This window comes from Sphaeramia orbicularis, chromosome 11 (assembly GCF_902148855.1).
Source record: "Sphaeramia orbicularis chromosome 11, fSphaOr1.1, whole genome shotgun sequence".
In the NCBI taxonomy this organism is placed as follows: domain Eukaryota; kingdom Metazoa; phylum Chordata; class Actinopteri; order Kurtiformes; family Apogonidae; genus Sphaeramia; species Sphaeramia orbicularis.
The window spans coordinates 10,001,577-10,021,712 of NC_043967.1; the positions used below are offsets into that span (position 1 = coordinate 10,001,577).

The window sequence follows — 20,136 nt, forward strand, 5'->3', positions numbered from 1 at the left end:
GCTAGAGTCATTGACGCGAGACTTCTTTGAAAGTTTGAACTATTTACTGAAGAAAATGATTCACATTACAACAAAAATATTACAAAAAATAAACAATCTTTCATCCATTACTGGAGATCAGTAAAGCCTTGTAGTCACGGTCAAAAACTGTTGCACTCTGACCCCCCTAATGGCTGACACAGCTTACTGCTTTAACAAGTAAGAATGCAGATATTCATAACCAAGCATATTAAAGATTAATGCTACAAATTAGGAAACAGTTATTTCTTTGAACTTTCAACCTAAACATTGTACCTTATAAACTATTTTACACTAATTTGCATTATGGCTCTAACAGTGCTGTCTCTCCTGCTCATCATGTCTGACAAAAAACCATCGGCCCACCCAGGTGCATGCTGGTCTAACTTTGTGCTCCCTATTTATACCCAGGTGCCCACGGTCTAAACCAATAAGAAAATACAAAACAAAAAGGTGCTAAATACCAAAGAATGAAAACAATAACCATAAAAATAAATAAATATATTCTAAGTATTAACCCTTTCATGAACGAATTATGAGAACCTTAATCAAAATTTTTTCCTGAGTGTTTTTATTCCTCTTTAGGCATAAAAAAAACAATGCAATTGAAAAAATTCTTCTGAAAAATACATTAAAATACAATAAAATAAAATAAAAAATAAAAATAAGTAAAATAATAATAATAATAATAATAATAATAATAATAATAATAATAATAATGAAAAATACATTAAAAAAATAATAATGAAAAAAAAAATTCTTATGAACCTATATTTCATTAAGTTGCAAAAATTTCCACTCTGCTGGACACGACACGTTTAATTTTTGATGCACAGAAACATGAATTTAGTGATAAATTGTATGAAAACTATGGGGAGAGATTCTGGGGGTTTATGCTCAGGAGAGATTTACATCATTTTACCAATTCATGTCAGAAAAGATATGTAGTGACTTAAAACTTTAATAAAGATATGTGTAAAAAAACAAAAAACAAAAACAAAAAAACAACGAAAAGAACAACAAAATCCATGAATATACAAGAGAACAGCTATAGAATAGCTGTCCACTGTAGTGACCAGTATCCATGAAAGGGTTAAACAAAAAAAAAAAACAATTAGCAAAAAAAAAAAAAAAAAAAACTAAGTTAGTAAACAAAAAAGGTAAATTAACTTTAAACAAAAAAAATAAACCGACAAATAGCTCCTACATCATGTAAACACTGCAACACTTATTACAGTCTGTGAAGTGTGATGTCGCCCCCTGGTGGTTGTGAAGATACGCTCATCCGTTTGCCTCGTATTCTACATGGAATTAGTCTTTTTCTTTTTTTCTCGATGAGTTAAATATAGAAACCGACAATAAAGAAGCCCCTCAATAAAAGCTAAACCTGTTCGCCTCTAAAAAAAACACACAGTAAAACGCGTCTAACAGAACCGACGGTAGCTTCGTTTAGCAGGAAATATTCACAAGCTAGAATTTGTTAGCAGCCGTTGTCAAGGCAACCAGACGTACACGAAGCAGAGCTGGGGGCCAGAGCAGGAGGTGGACTGTGTTTTCAGTCACTGTATCCGGACCACACCGCTGTTTACGAGCACACCTGCCGATTACAGGTCTGTAAACAGAAGACAAACCTCCTGTTTTCCTTCCGTGAGTCGTTCCAGTTTTATAACTTTTGTTTTTGTTCCTGTTTTTAGAACTTCAACTGTCAGAAAAATGTCAGCAGAGACATGCGCGTTTGAAGAAACCTTCTCCTTCAGTTGTCTTCCGTCTAAGAAGTTGTCTTTCCTGCAGGACAGAGACACATTAGAGCTGCTCATGAAATGGTAAAGCAAACAACTGAAGGTGGAATGCTTGGAGACTTTGTTGTCTCCGTCAGTGGATGTGATGGGTGTGAGGGTTAAAACACAGCTGAGGGACTGTTTGAATGACCTTTACAGAGCTGGGAGATATATTTGACATTTTGGCTGTTTTCAGGCCTAAAATCAACATAACCAGAACACCACATGGCATTTTTACTGAAAGATTCTTCTAAATATCATATATACATTTGAGTCAAATTGAAATTGAAAGTTATTTATGTACAGGGTGGGGAAGCAAAATTTACAATATTTTGAGGCAGGGATTGAAAGACAGTGTATGACCAATTAGTTTATCGAAAGTCATGAGAATTTATTTGCCACAAGAAAATTTACATAATAGAAACTGTTTTTATTCTATGTGTCCTCCTTCTTTCTCAATAACTGCCTTCACACACTTCCTGAAACTTGCGCAAGTGTTCCTCAAATATTCGGGTGACAACTTCTCCCATTCTTCTTTAATAGTATCTTCCAGACTTTCTCGTAATAGTTTTGCTCATAGTCATTCTCTTCTTTACATTATAAACAGTCTTTATGGACACTCCAACTATTTTTGAAATCTCCTTTGGTGTGACGAGTGCATTCAGCAAATCACACACTCTTTGATGTTTGCTTTCCTGATTACTCATATGGGCAAAAGTTTCTGAAAAGGTATGGATAATAGTGTTAGGTATGATTATGACATCAATATATGTTTGGTTTCAAAACAATTGACGTAGTGCCTGCTGAGAAAAAACAACTAAATGTTCATTGTAAATTTTGCTTCCCCACCCTGTAGATATTGTAGTAAGACTGTTGACGTAAGAGTGCGATAAATACACACTTGACTCACACACTACTTTATATTAAATAACTGAGAAAGAGGAGAAAGAACATATCTTTGAGTCTTGCCAAAGTTTTCTTTAGGAGGAAATGACATCATGTGGAACAGGTCATGTGATTTACAAATAACACACTTCCTTGAGAGACACAGATACAATTTATTATTTTCCATATAAATGTGATATATTGGCAAAAAAAAAAAAAAAGATATCATGATTATCTCAACTTAATAAAAAGAACACAATCAAAACAATTTTTGAATAAGCTCATTTTATTATATTTTAGCTAATTAGAAGGTGATTGTTATTAAATTCAGACAATGATTTAGTTGACATTTTAATATATCCAGTCATTTAGTCATTATTTATTAGACATTTATTTAGTGATTGTTTCCATAATTAAAGAATTATGGACTTTTTAAAGGCATGATTATAGTGAACATAAAAAAACTGTTTTTTTTTTTTTTTTTTTAACAACTTTATTTATCATTTTTCCATTACAATTACATCTTTAAGGCATATCTTATGCAATTCTTAAACCCCCCCCCCCCCCCCCCCCCATTCAGGTGGCATCCCCACAAATACATCCATATAAACACACAGACAAACACAACACCAAAAACAAAAACAAAAAAGACTCAAACAAATTTATGTTGAGCATTTCGGTCATATCACCAACATTCTGGACCTAGGAAGGAAGATTTTAAAAAAAAAGTCCAAGCAGTCAGACTGTGGCCACTGAGAAGACTAGGATGGCAATAGAAGAGGAAGAAAGAAAAATGCATTAAATAAAAACAAGGAATCAGGAAAAAGGCAGATTCTTGATATGAATTATAAACTGTGACCAGGTTCTATCATATTTCTCCTCCAACCCGCAGACTGTATACCTAATTTTTTCCAGGTCCAATCCCAACATCACCTCTCTAATCCAATGAACAGAGGCAGGAGGGTTCTTCCCCTTCCAGTTCAGCAATATCAGACGGCGGGCATGCAACGATGCGAAGGCAATTGCATTTTTGTGGAGATGGGACAGGTTTAGATCATCACTAACTACACTGAAGATGCCTATCAAAGGGTCAGGCTGCAGTGTTTTGCCAGGTATCGCTGAAAGTGATTGGAAGATTGAAGACCAGAAACTAAACAAAGATGGACATGACCAAAACATGTGTCCCAAGGAAACAGGAGAATATTGACATCTAGGACAGTTTGGTGCTACATTAGGGTATAATTTAGACAGTCTGTCATTAGAATAGTGCAACCTGTGGACAACCTTAAACTGAATCAAACCATGTCTGATACAGAAAGAAGATGTATGTATATGCTGTATGGTATTTTTCCAGGTGTCTTCTGGTATTATTTCTCTAACTTCTCCTTCCCATGCTGCTTTGATTTTATCCCATGTTTGAGGACAGCTGTTCAGGATTAATGCATATATTTTTGATATTGCTCTTTTATTGAGTGGATTTACATTAAGGACTAAGTACAATAGGTCTTTAGAAGGTGGAGATGGATACTCTGGAAAAAATTTAGAGGCTGAAAAAACTGTTTTTTTGTTGTTGTTGTTGTTTGTTTGTTTTTCTTTTTCTTTTTTTTTTTTTTTTTACTTTTAATAAAGATGTATGCAAGATATATCCCATGGACTTCAAAAGTCGCTCACTTATATATTGACCCGTGTGTTCATTTCAGGTCCATGTTGGGGAGACTCTCAGCTCAGTCCTACAGCTTTGACCAGACCTTCTACCCCTACAACTGTGACAAGTTTGCACTGGTGAGACCCTAGTAACTCCTACTCAGCACCAAATTATGCATAAAACACACTGTGAATTAACCCATAAAGACCCAAACAGCCACAGGTGACCAAAAGCATCAACAGATCTAAAGTGTTTATTAACTGTTGATCCACTAATCCTATCAATACATTTAAATAATTAGTGTAAAATGCAGTTTGTCATCTTTTCATGTTCATCAGATATGACCCATTTGGATGTTCAGAGGGTCTGTAGTGAATGTGAAAACACCGTCATCTTCTACAACATTGATTTACCAGTAAAACCCATGGAGTTGGATCAATGACAGTAGATGGACACACTGGGTTTTATGCTTGGTTAATGAAATATTTTGCTTAAAAAGCGACTTTTTCCTCAGTTTTTGATGTTTCTGATATGATAACAATCAACTTGAATCTGAGCTTTAATAACCCTCTACACGATCAGAAATTAAATACAGGAAAATACCTGATTTTCACTGAAAAACACAAAATAAAGAGGATAATATTATAATAAGTGGTGATAAATCACTTAAGGAAGGTTAAATAGAGAGAAAAATTAATCTGGGAGCTGCCACATAAACAGCACTGGGTCTTTATGGGTTAATAGTTTGTATGTGATGATAAGCCCCGGTGTCACTGTAATGTATGTTCCTTAGTGTTTCTTTCAAGACCTTAATGTCGTGGCCAGTCTGAAGAAGCCTGAGGGCCAGACCTGGGTGCCTCTTGGTATGTCATGTCCCCCAGAAAGCCTTTTTGAAGGAAATTGATCTCATCTGCAGTATATTTCATATTTGCAGTCAGATCTGTGGAATGTTTTTGATGTGTGTGTTTTTCATAGACAGGCCAGTGGTGTCTGTAGATGTGGAGGTGGTCCCATGCACTAAGGTCTCCATGGAGATGTTTGACCCACTTTGCTCCAGTGGCGGCCCGCTGAGGCTGAGGCGCCCCGGTAAACATGTATGCACTTAAATACTTCCATGATGTCAAGTCTGCCCTGACTATGATGAACTCAGACAAGTGCCTCTCCTGTTGTTTGAGTTTCCTGTCTCAGTCTATCTTCTCTGACATGGACTCAGACTCACTGATCATGTGTTGGTCCAGATGCTGGAGGAAGAGGAGGAAGAGGAGGAGGACTACTGTGCTGTCAGGAAAGAGGAGCAGGAAGAGTTTCTGTTTCGCCTCTTCAAGCACCTGTGGCTCGGTGGAGAGCTGTGTCAGTATGATAACACCGCTGATCCTTACATCAGCACGACAAAGAAAATCTACAAAGATCTGATCAGGTGGGCACACGCACAGTTGGGTCTCAGTTCAGTTAATAGTCTTAAAATGAGGATGATGATGATGATGATGATAAGCGTAATTCTGTTGTTATAGTGTTCAGAAGGATCCAGAGACTAAAAAGATCAGTGTCATTTCCGCAGTTCTCAAAGTGTCTGCTTATGTAAGTAGATTTGGGGCGGGGGGGGGCTTAAACAGAAGTCTTTTTCGCGTCGTAACAAAATTCAAATTGACTGAATAATTCTGAATGAGTGACAGGATGAGCTTTGGAGGCTGGGGGCTTTCTGAAAGCCCTGTAACCCCTCACAAATGGTTGTAATATTATGTGGTATTACTGACCTTATTATTGAGGGACAATAGCGTGATCAACTAATTATTTAACCATCATAAAATTTTGGAATTACTTTCGGTTTGGTCTTAACAGTGTGTGAGCTGTAGTTACACTGCAAAAATCCAAATCTTACCAAGTGAATTTGTCTCATTTCTAGTCAAAGTATCTCATCACACTTAATATAAGACATAATCACCTAAAGAGTAACTTTTCAGTGAGATATAAGAACTTATTTTCAGACAATAGATCTTGAAAATCTTATTTCAAGAAATCTTACCAAGATCATTTTCATTTGTTCCATTGGCAGATTTTTTAGCTTGAATTAAGCAAAAAAAAAAAAAAAAAATCTTGAATTATGCAAAAAATCTGCCAATGGAACAAGTGAAAATTATCTTGGTAAGATTTCTTGAAATAAGATTTTCAAGATCTATTGCCTAAAAATAAGTTCTTATATTTCACTGAAAAGTTACTTTTTAGGTGATTATGTTTCATTTTAAGTGTGATGAGATATTTTGACTAGAAATGAGAAAAATACACCTGGTAAGATTTGGATTTTTGCTGTGTGCTTCTTCTTAAAACCAGGTTCTGTATTTGATGCAGGATGAGTCTGGGCTGTGTTACCCTGGGAGACGAGAGGACGGCCAGACGTTCGCCTACATGATCATTGACACCTTTAAAAGACATGTGACTTTATTTTATCACTTCTACGGAATAGGAAATTTCACATTTTGACAATGGACACATGAAGGATTGTAATGTTTGTGTATCTGGAGACAGAACATCACAGATTTTTCTGCCTTTAAGGCTCACTGATACTCGACTGAACACAGATGATTTCACAGTTCACTGATGGTTCATCTTCAACGTCTTTTATCTAAGTAATAAATCACTTCAAAATAATAACATTTGGTTTTGTCTGTATTATTCTCTAAACATGATAGATAGATAGATAGATAGATAGATAGATAGATAGATAGATAGATAGATAGATAGATAGATAGATAGATAGATAGATAGATAGATAGATAGATAGATAGATAGATAGGTGATTGAATGTCTTCTTGTTCAAAGATGTCATGATGGAGGAAAAAATGTAGTTAATTTTCAATGACGACTCCTTTGTTTTTGATACTCGTATAAAAACATCGATATAGACCAAGGAATTGATAGTGCATCCCTTTTATACACTGTTTCTGTTAATGCAGTTTAGAAACAAACAAGACAGCAAAGTCAACATACAGTCCAAAGAGCTTTATTGAAACAAATAAATTAATAAGTTAGTAGCTAATTTTATTCTCAGCAGATACACTTCTTTGTATTTCTCAAAGATCAAATAGAGGTGTACATGAAATTAGAAAGTAAGAACTTTTAAGAAGTGCCATATTTCATCAAGCTACATCAATTGGAATTGGAAGACTTTGTTTGGTGTGCATTTTCGCTTATTGCTTTTATCAGTTTGTGTTTCATTTCAACAACAGTTCTGACACCTACACGAGCGCAGTTAAAGGGCAACGAGCTGGAATGTCAAATGGCAGAAAGTCAGTGTGAGACGGTGGATGGGTGGGCAAGATGTTGTGACCGAAGAACGAAGTGGAAAAAAGAGAAAAGAGAACGTGCAGATTGAGTCTCATGCATAGCATTCAGTCAAGTTAGACGATCAGTTTACTGGTTTTCATACTTGGTTTTCCTAGACTAGCGCCCCCTAGTGGCCTCAGAGGTAGTTGTGTGGAAGCCATTCAGATTTGGGTGACATGCTTAATGAAAAGGACACATGCCTGTAGAGTTTCCATGTCCATGCCTCCAACTCCTCAGATCTGACGGGTGTTCAGAATACAGTAAGGGTGTCCTGGTAGAGTTACAATGATACATAAACATACATCTGAGAAAATATCAAAGGCTGCAGCAGTCATAAAAGACCTGACGATGATGAGTTCAGAAGATTTTGGGTGCATTTAGAGGGGGAAAAAAAGAACATGGTGTGACATCTGTGGGAGATTCTTTTCAAAGCAGCATTTATATTAATTTCTGTCGAGATAAAGTGGTCATGTGACACAGTTACAGAACAAGGACGAAGAAGGCACAGGTCATCCAGAAGACATCCTTAAGAGTATAAGTGTTTTTTTTTTTTCTTCTTCTTCTAATACTAGGGCCACCGCTAACAACAACATGCAATAACTGTGGTCTCACATACAATTAATGAAGCTCAACATTCCAGGTGACAATGAAGTGACAGCACTGTTCAATCAGTCTAAGAATTAATGCCTCTAATACATAAAGAGCTATCTCTAATTTAGGCTGAGGGATAAAGCTACCGAACACTTCTCTCAGTGGAACAAATGCCAAACGGATCGGAATAGGCTGAACGATGGGGTACATTCACTGTTTGAGGACAAAACTTGAATGGAAAAGTGCAGTACCTGAGTCAACTGGCTTGACTGGACCAAAAGGAACAAAGAGTCTTGTAGGGGACAGACCGAATGCTGAGTACAGCAGGGTGAAATGGGTTTTCTTTGTCAAAGCTGGCAGCAGTTTATCGGATGATGTTAAAAAAAAATAGGTGTACTGTGCGAACCTGATCAGCCGTGTGTCGTCAGTGATTCAACTTGACAAAAACAAAATGCTGCATTTATTAATCGAGATCATCTCTAACTCAATTAAATATGTTAACTTAAATCCTACATTTACTTCAATAACCAAAATCATTAAAAAAAAAAAAAACAACATACAAATTTGCCATATTTTACACAAAAATCAAGTGCATGAAAACTATTACAAATCAAAACAAAGAGACAATTAAACATGACAAGAACGTGTTACATTTATCAAGTGCCAAAGGTATTTAAGTAAAGGAATCTTAATTGTGTATGTGTGTGTGTATATACTGTATGTGTCTCCAGTTTTGCCCACTAGCACACAGAAAATCAGTGATGAAATCATCTACAAGAATTACCAGAAAAAGGGAACAAACAGCTGAGAGTAACCGGCAACAACAGTCAGTAACACCTTTAAAGTGGATCTGATTCCTAAGACACGTGCATTTATGAGGATTACAGTATGGCCTGGAAATCATGCGTTAGACCTGGATGCCTTACAGGTTGGTTATTTAAAACTCGCACCTCGCCGATCAGAGGGTTTCAGTATCGCCTCGGCGGCTGTAAAAAGTTAAGAAGTATCCTCTTTTTAAGAAAAGGTGGAGAAGTATTAGTACTGACTGCCCTGAACCAGCCGGTAAATCTGACCCTGAGGGCTTGATGTGAGCGCTGAGGAGCAGCAGTGCAGAAACATGTGACATGTGTCTGGATTCTGACTGAGAGGATCGGTGAGGTTTTATCTACAGGGACTGGTCTGAGGAACATGCAACGTCTGGAGGACGAAGGTGGGGCTGCAAGACAGAAAGGATTAGAAGACATCTTAAAAACACAGAGTTAGGAAACAATCAAAGAGGTAAAGTAGCCTTTAAAACATTTGCAAAGTATAGATTTTAGGACCTGTAAAGGGACAATGTGGCTCTCATAAATCCTAAATAAGTAGGAACATTTGAATACTAGCCAAATAGAGAGTAATGTTTCAATTTTTCCTTTTTTGCACATGGGCTTGTCTAGAACTTGGAGGTCAAAACAAACACAAATGTACACAGTCAGTCACTCTTAGAGGTTCATCCAGCTTGGTTTTCATGTGACGCATTTCGACAAATGAGAACTGAAGTCTCACCCTTTCAGTGCACCTCCATGGGACCAGATAGAAAAAATATGACCAGCAATTAATGGAGAGAAATATTTTTTTACAACTGTCTAAATCACGCCGTAAATTACATCTATAATGTTTGTCAATTTCATGGTACTTTTAAATTCCCAGCTTGCCACAAAACTGTTTATACATAACCTGGCCAAAAAAGTAAGTATTTCAGATCCTTCCATTGGACATTTACTGCAGTGGTTAACATATTTCAGCTGCAACAAGTTTTTTTTAACCCAAAATGATGCAGTAGATTCATTTCTTAAATAACCATCAGTTTGATATAGAGCATAAAGATTGGACTGTGTTTCATTGGATAAAGGTCATGTGGTCTAATGAGTCCAGATTGATCCTGTTCCAGAGTGATGGGTTCATCAAGGTGAGAGGAGAGGTGGATGAGATGAGTACCCATCATGCCTAGTGCCTACAGTACAAGCCTGTGGGGGCAGTGTTATGATCTGGGGTTGGTTCAGTTGATCAGGTCTTGGTTCAGTAACATTATGTGTTCATAAAATGAGGTCAGATGGACCTGAATAAACTGAATGAACAGGTCTGAACATCTGTGGAGTTTTGGTTTGCTGATGACATCGATATATTTGAAGATGACAACATCAGGATGAAAACTGTCAAAGAGTGGTTCAGGAGCATGAGACATCATTTTCACACATGGTCTGGCCACAGAGTCCAGACCTGAACCCCACTGAGAATATTTTGGGATGTGATGGAGGCTTAACGCAGTGGTCTGACTCTCCATCATCAAAATTAAAGCAACTCTGTACAGAAATAAATGTTGTGACCTTTATCGTGGCATAAGCACTGTGTGGCAGACACAATGCTGTGGTAAATGCATCCCAAAATCAAACCTAAAGGTGGCTTTTTTTGTCGTGGGCAGTGTTTGTAATTATAAAGGCAACACACCCAAAAGTCGAATGAGCGACTTCATTCTAACTCCCTGAAAATGTCTCTGCAGCTTCAACACAGTTAGTGATTTTGGATTTTAATACGTCCTCACCTGATTCTTGAAGAATGAATGTATCATGTAGGACAAGAGATGCAGTCCACTGATATATTCCATATAAATCTAAAGGGTTCTTTGCTATATTTATGTCAAACTATTACTTTGTTAACTTATATCAAACATCTTATATGTAAATGATAGCATGACTTAAAAAGAGTCAAAGAATGATTTTAGTCTCACCATCAGCCACCATTCACATTCTTTTCCTAAGTCAGGTCCCATGGGGTACAGCAGAAGATGCAGGACTTCGCTGCTCTATTAAAATAGTCATCCCTGCCCATGATTGGCTGTGCAGGAGGGTTCGTCTTGTACCACAGGGGTCCGTCCGTCCGGTGCTTTGGCGAGGGGGCCCAGTGTGACGTCCAGATCCCAGAGAGCAGATTAGGTCTGCTCTGTCAGTGCTTCTACAGTACAGATTTATCAGGTGGTATGAATGCAAAATTGCCGACAGGATTACATTCATCACAGTATTAAAAGTTGTGATGCCATTTCTAGACAGTGACTGGTAAAGGTACTGAACAAATAACCGGCATGGCACTCGCAAACTCTCAGAGTCTGTTGGATTCAAGTGGCCGAAGAAGAACAAAATGATGGTAATAAAAGATGAGATTTCTCCAAACATTTACAAAACTTTAAAGTCTGGTTATCTACAGTTGAAGCTTGAAGTAGGCATCAATATATATATATAGAGAGATATATATAGCATGAGGTGGTGAGAAGTGAAAGTGGTTCAGTAGTCAAGTTAGAGTTGTAGAGAGTACGTTTGTCCTCTCTGTCCTCGTCTCGTGGGTTGAGAGGCGTGTGTGCGGTGAGCAGCTTTGGCTGAGGCTCCTTGTCAGGTGGAGCCCTCTGGTGGCCTCTGGAGAAACATTCACTTAAGGAACAAGAAAAGTGAGAAGGACGTAGGAGACCAGAGACGAGGGCCACAAATCATCGCAGAGAGAAGAAGAAACGTGATGAGGAGAGACGTGACAGACGTTTCAGGTTGGTCTGTAAAGGGTTGGTGTCCATCTGTGTTTCCAACAGCCTCCGGTGCTGTCATTCCAAATTACCACTATCGGATTGGGAGATGTTGAGCGTATTAGCAGAGGGGAAGAGGTCTCTTTGGTCTGTGGGGCTCTGGTAGTCAGACGTTAGGTCTGGGTCCAGGATGGAGGAAAGGGTGAAATGGGATGAGCCTTTCTTCAGGCACTGGGAGTAGAAGTTGAGCAGGAGGTCGAGCTTGTTCTCTATGGACTGTACCTGAGTAAACACACACACACACACACACAGTCTTGTTTTTTGCTTGTCAGAGATGGCAAAAGTACACACATTGTTTACCCCCAAAGAAATACAGATATATGAGTAAAAAAAACCTAAAAACAACTGCAGTGAAAGTGACTTAACTCTTTCGGTGCCAGACAGTTAAGGGGCTAATAAGCCTTAAAAGCCTTAAAAGTGCCACAGAATTTTTCAGTATTTCGCGTCGTTTTTATAATATTTGAAGAATCCTGCAAGAAACCGCTCTGTCACATCCGGCGTGTTCTCCAAAGCCGATCTGATCGGCCCGTGGCACTTTAAAGGTTGTATTCATAAAGCCGATTTAATCGGCCCATGGCACTGAAAGAGTTAAAGAACTGGAAGTGTATAAAGCAGGCCTTTAAAGGACATTTCTATCTGCTGTTTATGTGCAAAGGCTGTCGGAGTTTCCTATTTGCCCTGATCACCTTATTGATGGATGAACCATTAGATCACTTATTAGGTCCAAGTAAAACAAATAAGACCTGAATGATGCCTCCTGGGAAAAATGACTGACTTTGTATTTTTCATTGTCTAAAGAGTCCATCAGTGGTATTAGAACGTTAAGATACTTCTGATTTAGCTTCATTTTGTAACCAAGTTCGTGACCCCATTCTTCCTGACCTTGACCTATGACCTTGACCAGTTAAAATATATGTATTTATTTGTAATGACTGTAATCAGGAACTCACACTCATTGTCCAGAATTGTGGATGCAGACAAAAAAAAACAAGCCCCGGTAAAATCATGGCAGGTGTAAACACCAACATACGCATTGCATCATAGTTGCTTCTATTAAATCTACCAAAGAAAACAATATATAAGACAAACTGCATTTACACTATTACTGTAAAAATAAAAAATACACCTTTACCTGCTTTTCCACCTTTACCACACGCCCCATCATGCTTAGTTCATCCAGTGGGTCCAGTTCTGGTGGCGTCTTCTCTCCTTTTTCGGAGCGCGCCTTCTTATCGGGCTGCACAGCCCCTCGTCCAATTATCTGGTCTACACTGTTAAAAAAGAAAAAAATATAATGAAAACCAACAGCTTTTTTCTATCCTCTAGATATCTCCTTCCTGTCCAATGACAACTGTGTATCTCCAAATGTGTAAACTCTGAATGTCTGTGATGAACTGAAGGCTGTGAAGTGTTTCCCTTATGGGTTGAATAATTGTCCTTGTTCTTAATATAAATAAACTCCTTAAAATCCTCTTGGATTTACTGGAAATTGCATTATTACAAAGCAAAACTATTTTCTGAGGTCATGAAAAGACTTTTCAGAGATACGTTATTGTGTACACAATGACACTAAAGTATAGGATGATCTTCCAGAAAATGATGCATTGCTGTAGATTAAAATACCAAAAGTTTATTAAGAAGTAAAAGTGATCTTAAATATGTACAGCAATGAACTGTAACCCACACATGAATGAAGCAGTGAAATGAAAAACATCAACTATAATAATAAAACCATCATATGGACCTTTTAACTACTACTAAATTTAAGGTTTAAATTCAGGGCATTATTAATGTTGCACTATTTTTATTGTGCTTTTGAGGATCTGTGCATTTCCTTCACTAGTACGAACCACTGGTGTGTGTGTAATGTGTGTGAGAAACCTACCGCGTCTGCAGGCTTTTAATGCGGCCCAGCATATCTAGGTGTCCGGCAGAGTACTGCTCTATAACATCCTTCACATCGTACGGACGCAATGTCTCCTTAAACTTTCTCTTGGCCACGAGGAACTTCAGAATTCTATACGTGCACAAAGACACAAACACACCAGATTTCACTGTTACTGTTATCACACTCACGGGCACCTTTAAAAAGCCTCACACTGCACATCCACATAGGATACGGATGTACAGTAAACCTTTAGAAAAATGCCTCTCCAAGACAGCTATCAAACGATGTGCAGGTCGCCCTGACAGTAACAAGATTAATTACAGTCACAGTGACCTTATCAGTGACAAACAGCCCCATAAAGAGGACCCCGTACTAAACCATGCAGATATATGGTGACAATGACAACATCTTCAGAAGACATTTGCTTATCAGTACTTGCTGTTTCAGCAATTAGCACAAATCTGCAGCTGTAGGGGCACACAACTCTATCAGTAGCCTCCCTTGTTTCTGCTCTTTTGTCAGTATGACGCCACTGTTGGAGCCACTGGTGAACCCCAGATATTCCCACTCCCAGTACATCATCACCACCCACCCGCATCCACAGTGTGGGGGGATTCACACTGAGGAATGTCGACCCAGCACTACTGGCTGTACCGGGCAAACACATCACTGATAAGATCCTCCCAGGAGTCGTTCTGGTTGGAAGTCCTGCCTGTGTATGTGTGTTTAAGTGTCAGTCTGGCTTTCTGTATGGTGTGGGTCTTTCAGTTCCTATCTTATCACTTACATGATAGACAGACCAGAGATGCTGGCTCCGCAAAAGAACCGGAAACCTCAAATGTAAAGTGAGACAAAATATACACACTCAAGCTGTCATCTCACACTGTGATGGATTGCACTACAAGTCAAGTTGGGAGAGACGAAGGAGGGAGGGCAAGGAGGCGAGATATTTTTTTTTACGAGGAAATCCTATCTCTCACACCCAGATGACTAAGTCCACTATAATACTCCCCGCTGCTTTGACAGAGGAAGAAAAGAAATCACATCAAACGGTCTGGAAAGCGGAAGATCAGAAACACTTACAAATATACACCAACGTTCACACATGCACAAAAACATAAAGCAGAACACCCACATAAGCTCCAAGAAATCTACACACTGACATAAGTGCATACGTGGGCTGAGCGGTGGCAGGTGAAATCTGAACTTTAGAGCAGGGGGTCAGTTTCTGAAATAACCACTGTAACCTTTGTTGAGGTCTGCAGAGCTTGCAATTCCCATAGCCAGGTAGAGCGCACACAGTCCGGAGCTGCAACAAAGAAGAAGAAGAAGAGAAGATGCAAGGGAAGGAGAAGAGGAGCGAGAGGAGGAGGAGTGGTGGTCTACAGCTGGTGCTGTAGCAGCCGTCAGCGCACTCTTCCCCTCATGCAGCACTCTGTTTCTTGATGACTCCTGCATTTGGGGTACTTTTGCATGCAGTCTTTTTCTTATTTTGCAGGTAGATGCAGATTTTTTTGCCAGGGTGGGTCTCAGGTGTGGGTAAAAGAAAAGGTTGGGGGAAAATGGGAGAGTGGGGACTTTTGATTTGGATCCTCCAAGGGTTTCTTTAAAATGCTGACTCTCTTTCTCAGTCGATAAATGGCTTTCATAATACATGGTCAGGTTTTGCTAGTTTTGCGTGTGGCGCCCTGCTCCCACCAGAAAACTTCAAACTACAGCCCAACAGTCACTGGCTATGGTAAGCTACAGCTGGCACAGCACACTGAAAGACATTCCTAATCTTAGGAAGTTGAGATATAAAAACACAGCGATGATTGGAGGGACAGGAAGTGTCATCTGTGCCCCCAAAATGCTTGCATAGCTAGTGCAAATATTTCTGCAATTCAGCAAACGTGGATTCCTGATAGTCTCCATGGCAAGGTTTTATCTGCGACTTAAAAAATGACTGTAATGCTGACACGTCTCCTAGGTGGGCCCAGAAGGGTGAGCTACTGCAGGGGCAAGACTGATTCTCCCCCAGATACCGTGAACAAACATTAACACACAAGCTACTGCATGTGTATTCAATCATTGAGAGAAATACACTGCGGAAATGTTACACAAGTTTAAAAATATTACAGCTCCATCGCAAACTCATTATTTATAGAAGTACGAGCTTCACCCAAGATTGCAATCGTGCAGAAATTCTGTGTTTTGTGCAGTATTGGATTTGCGCGCACAGGTATCAGGCCTCGTGTTCCCATCTTCTGTCTTCTTCTTCTTCTTCTCTCCTTCCTCTTCCTCCATACATAAACAGAACACTGTACGCCTTTTAAGGCACTGATAAACCACATGCATCTCTCCAAAGTGAAGTCTCAGCACTAAGGCTTGCTGCAAAAATTCTACCTCACAGACATCAATCATGAAGCTCGCTGAGACGCTGCGTGCGTATGTGTGTACGCCCGAACACAGCGAGGCACCTGCTGTTTACACACCTGCACTATCTATAGGAACTCCCTCTCTTCCATTGTCTACAGCACAGAGCAGCCGAGGTCAGAACTATCTGCTGAGTCAAGTGCAAATCTGAGGAGATTTCATATATACGCTATCAGTGACATGTAGATATCAAACAATAATTGATCATACTGTATGTCTGAAACGGAAAATATGTACTCACAGCTACTGAGGAGGAATGAAAGGCTCCTGACTGTTTGACTGTTGACAAAACACCACATTTAGACAGTTCACTACAACACCTGAAGTCACTGTGACAACAGAAAACTAAACCCTCCTGTAAAGTGTTAAGATGTACTGTAATATGACTGATTTTAATGTAAAATGGGGATCGCTGCACTACAAAGTACCAAAGACAAATGTAAACACACAAGTGTTTGTGACAACAGCTTCCAGTCTAACATGGCAGAGGTGTAGCTCTGCAGCTTACATACACACATATGTTGCAATAGAATGAACAGTTAGTTTTCACTTCTTACACTATACATTATTTGACAGGACCCAGGGGTAGAGACACAGGGATTAAAGGAAGCAAACAAATCTGTGGATCTTTTTGGGAGCCATCTTCAGTTGAAAATGGTGAAAAAGTAGTAGTTTTTGTGATGGAATTACATATTAGCTCGCAGTTCTTGTCATTAATTGAAAACACATCATGTATACTGAAAAGGTTCAGTCAGAAACAAAATTATCAGAAAAACACTTAAATTGAATTGAAAAACAAAAACAGATAAACATGACAAACAGCAATACAACAGATTTACTTGACCTTTTCTGGTCAGATGCTTGAACCTGACTGAAGCCTTGAAAACATTTTGTTCTGACTATTTTGAGGAGTCAATCTAATTTCAGAGTCCCTAATGTGATATAATCAGTTATCCATGCTTGTAAACACTTCATTTAAGCACCTCACAGACTGCATATAGAACAGACTGGCACACAAAGCCTTTCACCCACATGAAAAATGGTGCGAAGGTACAACGCTGTCACGGGGGACTGGAGACTCGTTATAATCTGCTCTCTGCTCTCATCATACCCCCCTGGAGACCAACGTGGCCCCAACACCAGATGTTTGCTGGTAATTGTAGTTTTTTCTGCCACCATCAGTGAAAAACTCTGCAGGTCTATGTGTGTGTGTGTGTGTGTGTGTGTGTGTGTGTGTGTGTGTGTGAATATGTCCACGTGACTGCATTAAACATAATGTTAGTAGCTCTGAATATTCAAATACTTTAACTGCGGATGTTCTTTTTTGTATTTTATGGAGTATTGTTAATTACTAGTTAAATATCATATAGTGTGTAAGTTAAAGAAGGCCTTGGTCACTCATCTAAATGTGTCTATTTTATCACACTACAAAATAAGGGATTTCAACAAAATAAAAAAGCTTCTGCATCTGGATGAAGAAAAAAATGTCATGCATGTTTACAAAGCATGTGGATAAAAACAATCACTGGAAGACAATATAGAGCATTTTAATAATAATATATTCCAGCCAATAGGGTGAGGAGCTCAGTCACAAGGGAGGAGCTCAGAGTAGAGCCGCTGCTCCTCCACATCCAGAGGGGCCAGCTGAGGTGGCTCGGACATCTGTTTCAGATGCCTCCTGGACTCCTCCCTGGGAGGTGTTTCGGGCATGTCCTGCTGGGAGGAGACCTCAGCGAAGATGTAGGACACGCTGGAGAGACTAATGCCGCGTTTCCACTATGTGGAACCGGCTCGACTCGACTCGGCTCAGCTGAGCTCAGCTCGGGTACCAGGTACTATTCCTGGAGACCATTTCCATCACAGGATACTACTGACTTTACAGTACCTGGATGTCATAGCGATGCAGCGCGTTACTTCCGTGTCGTCTGCTCCGAGAGTCGCTGATAAATTCACTTGTTGCGTGTTGGCTCGTCAAGCTCATGCTGAATTTTTACGTCTGAACCTCCTCAACCGACCATGGTGTAGTTTTACAGGCTGTCATCATGTGGATTAACCTACCGCTATATTTACTGTCAACTTCCACATCTGTTTTTTGTAAAACGGTGGGTCACAGAGACGACTCTCTGACCAATCAGTGGTCTGCAGTGTTTACACGTCACGTTTTAGTATCTGTTCCCCAGTCCTGGAACCTCGGTGGAGGTGATACCAAAAAACTAGTATCGGGTACCAGATTCCAGGTCCTTTTTCGTAACGGAAACACAAAAAGGCCAAGTCGAGTCGAGTCGAGTCGAGTCCAGCCAGTACCACATAGTGTCTATATGTCTCTCGGCTGGCCTGGGAACGCCTCGGGGTCCCCCCCCCCCCCCCCCCAAGAGCTGGAGGAGGTGTATGGGGAGAAGGAAGTCTGGGCATCCCTGCTTAGACTGTTGCCTTCGTGACCCGGCCCCAGGTAAGCGGCAGAAAATGGATGGATGGATGAATATTCCAGGTAATATTGAGCTAGATTTACGTTGCAATGGGTTACAACAATGCTTTGCATGATACCCTGACAGAAGAACAAGTTTTCCTTATTTTGAGTGTGATCACAAGTACAAATTCTCTCAGATGAAAACTGTCTATCTTTAATCATACTAAGGATTATTAAAACTCAGTCACTTTAATAACTGTCTTTAATGTTTTTTCTTGTATGTAATATTGATCAATTTGCCTAATTTTGGCTTTTTCTTTTTTTCTTTTAACTTAAAAATCCAACCTTTCCTTAAAGGTTCGGTGCGTAGATACCCTTCACTTACAAAGCATTAGATACACACTTAACGACAAACTTCCTCTTTTCTCACCTTATCAATGCTGTTTTCTTTTTATTTCGGAATGCTATATTGATATCAAAAATGAAGCATCATGGACCAATCAGGGGATCTCAAATCTGTACTATGATAAGACTTTGCAATAAAAATATCTGAAACAAAGGTTCAGTGTGTAATACTTAGTGACATCTACTGGCGAAGCTGCAGATTACACCCTCACACTGACTTACAGTCCGTCATTAGAGTTAGCGTTGGTTCTGACTGTTCTGGGTTTTTCAGTTCAGAAGACTCTGGTCCTCATTCACACATATCATCATTCACATGCATCTTTACAGCAGACTGCTACCTGCTTTAATACGGAAAAAAGAAGAAGAAAAAATGCTTTGTCACAGATAATGTAGAAATATGACAGACTGTGTTAACAGCAGCATCTTCCCTCTGTAGATATAAAGAGCTCATTCTAGTGTAAAATAAACACTGCAATTGTTGTTTAATGTGATTATGCATTAATGAAACTATAATAATAAATATTATGTTCTATTTCTAAATCATCAACCTTGAACCTTTAATACAGGACAATATGATTATATTTAAGAACATTTGGTGTCTGTCTCTCTGGGCTGTTTTTGCAATACATCTACCAGAAAGAGGTGAAACCCTTCCCTGCAGCTTCTTCCATCATGTACACTGATACAGTATAATGACATCAGAGTTTGGAATCCATGCAGCACAGTAAGAGATGACACAGTGACAGTAATCAGTGTCAGCAATGATCTTAATCAATTATGACATTTGTCCCAGTCTAAACTGTACAATATCATTTGTCACTGTATAATTATGTGATACTCCAGCTACACAGTACTTGTGTTTGAGTGTGTGTGTGTGTGTGTGTGTGTTCTCTGTAAGCCCGCCCTACACATGACCGGCCTGAATGAACCGGGTTTGCTGAGCGACAAGGTCACAGTGGGGAACTAACCCTGCCTGCAAGAGGGCTCAGTTACCTCTCCTAAGTGGACATTTCCACTCTGTCAGCTGAATCTGCACACACCAGCGCCTAAATGGAAAAGCAGCATGTTCATCTATTAATGCAGGCTGACGAAGCCGAGCGATGCTCCAGGTAAACATGCATAGGGTGTTTGTCTGACCAAAGTGACCTTATTCTATCAGTGACCAGGTGGAGCCGT

At 39.4% G+C, this 20,136-nt stretch overlaps 2 protein-coding genes across 2 annotated transcripts in view; one reads left to right on the plus strand and one right to left on the minus strand.

Moving 5' to 3' along the window:
- The first annotated feature begins 1,719 nt into the window (after positions 1-1,719).
- Positions 1,720-6,804, plus strand: cfap300 (cilia and flagella associated protein 300). Its single transcript, XM_030148060.1, is given in 7 exon segments — positions 1,720-1,841; positions 4,382-4,463; positions 5,120-5,189; positions 5,302-5,480; positions 5,565-5,743; positions 5,838-5,904; positions 6,673-6,804. Coding segments are annotated over 7 exon segments (819 nt in total). The 5' UTR covers positions 1,720-1,731.
- Positions 6,805-7,308: 504 nt separating this feature from the next.
- Positions 7,309-20,136, minus strand: part of LOC115427982 (potassium voltage-gated channel subfamily KQT member 4) — a 29,159-nt gene continuing 16,331 nt past the window's right edge. The window contains exons 11-13 of the mRNA XM_030146742.1: positions 13,731-13,862; positions 12,978-13,116; positions 7,309-12,067 (exon numbers count right to left, since the gene is read on the minus strand). Coding sequence (XP_030002602.1) covers positions 11,864-12,067; positions 12,978-13,116; positions 13,731-13,862 — 475 coding nt within the window. The 3' untranslated portion in view covers positions 7,309-11,863. The remainder of the gene's footprint in view (positions 12,068-12,977; positions 13,117-13,730; positions 13,863-20,136) is intronic.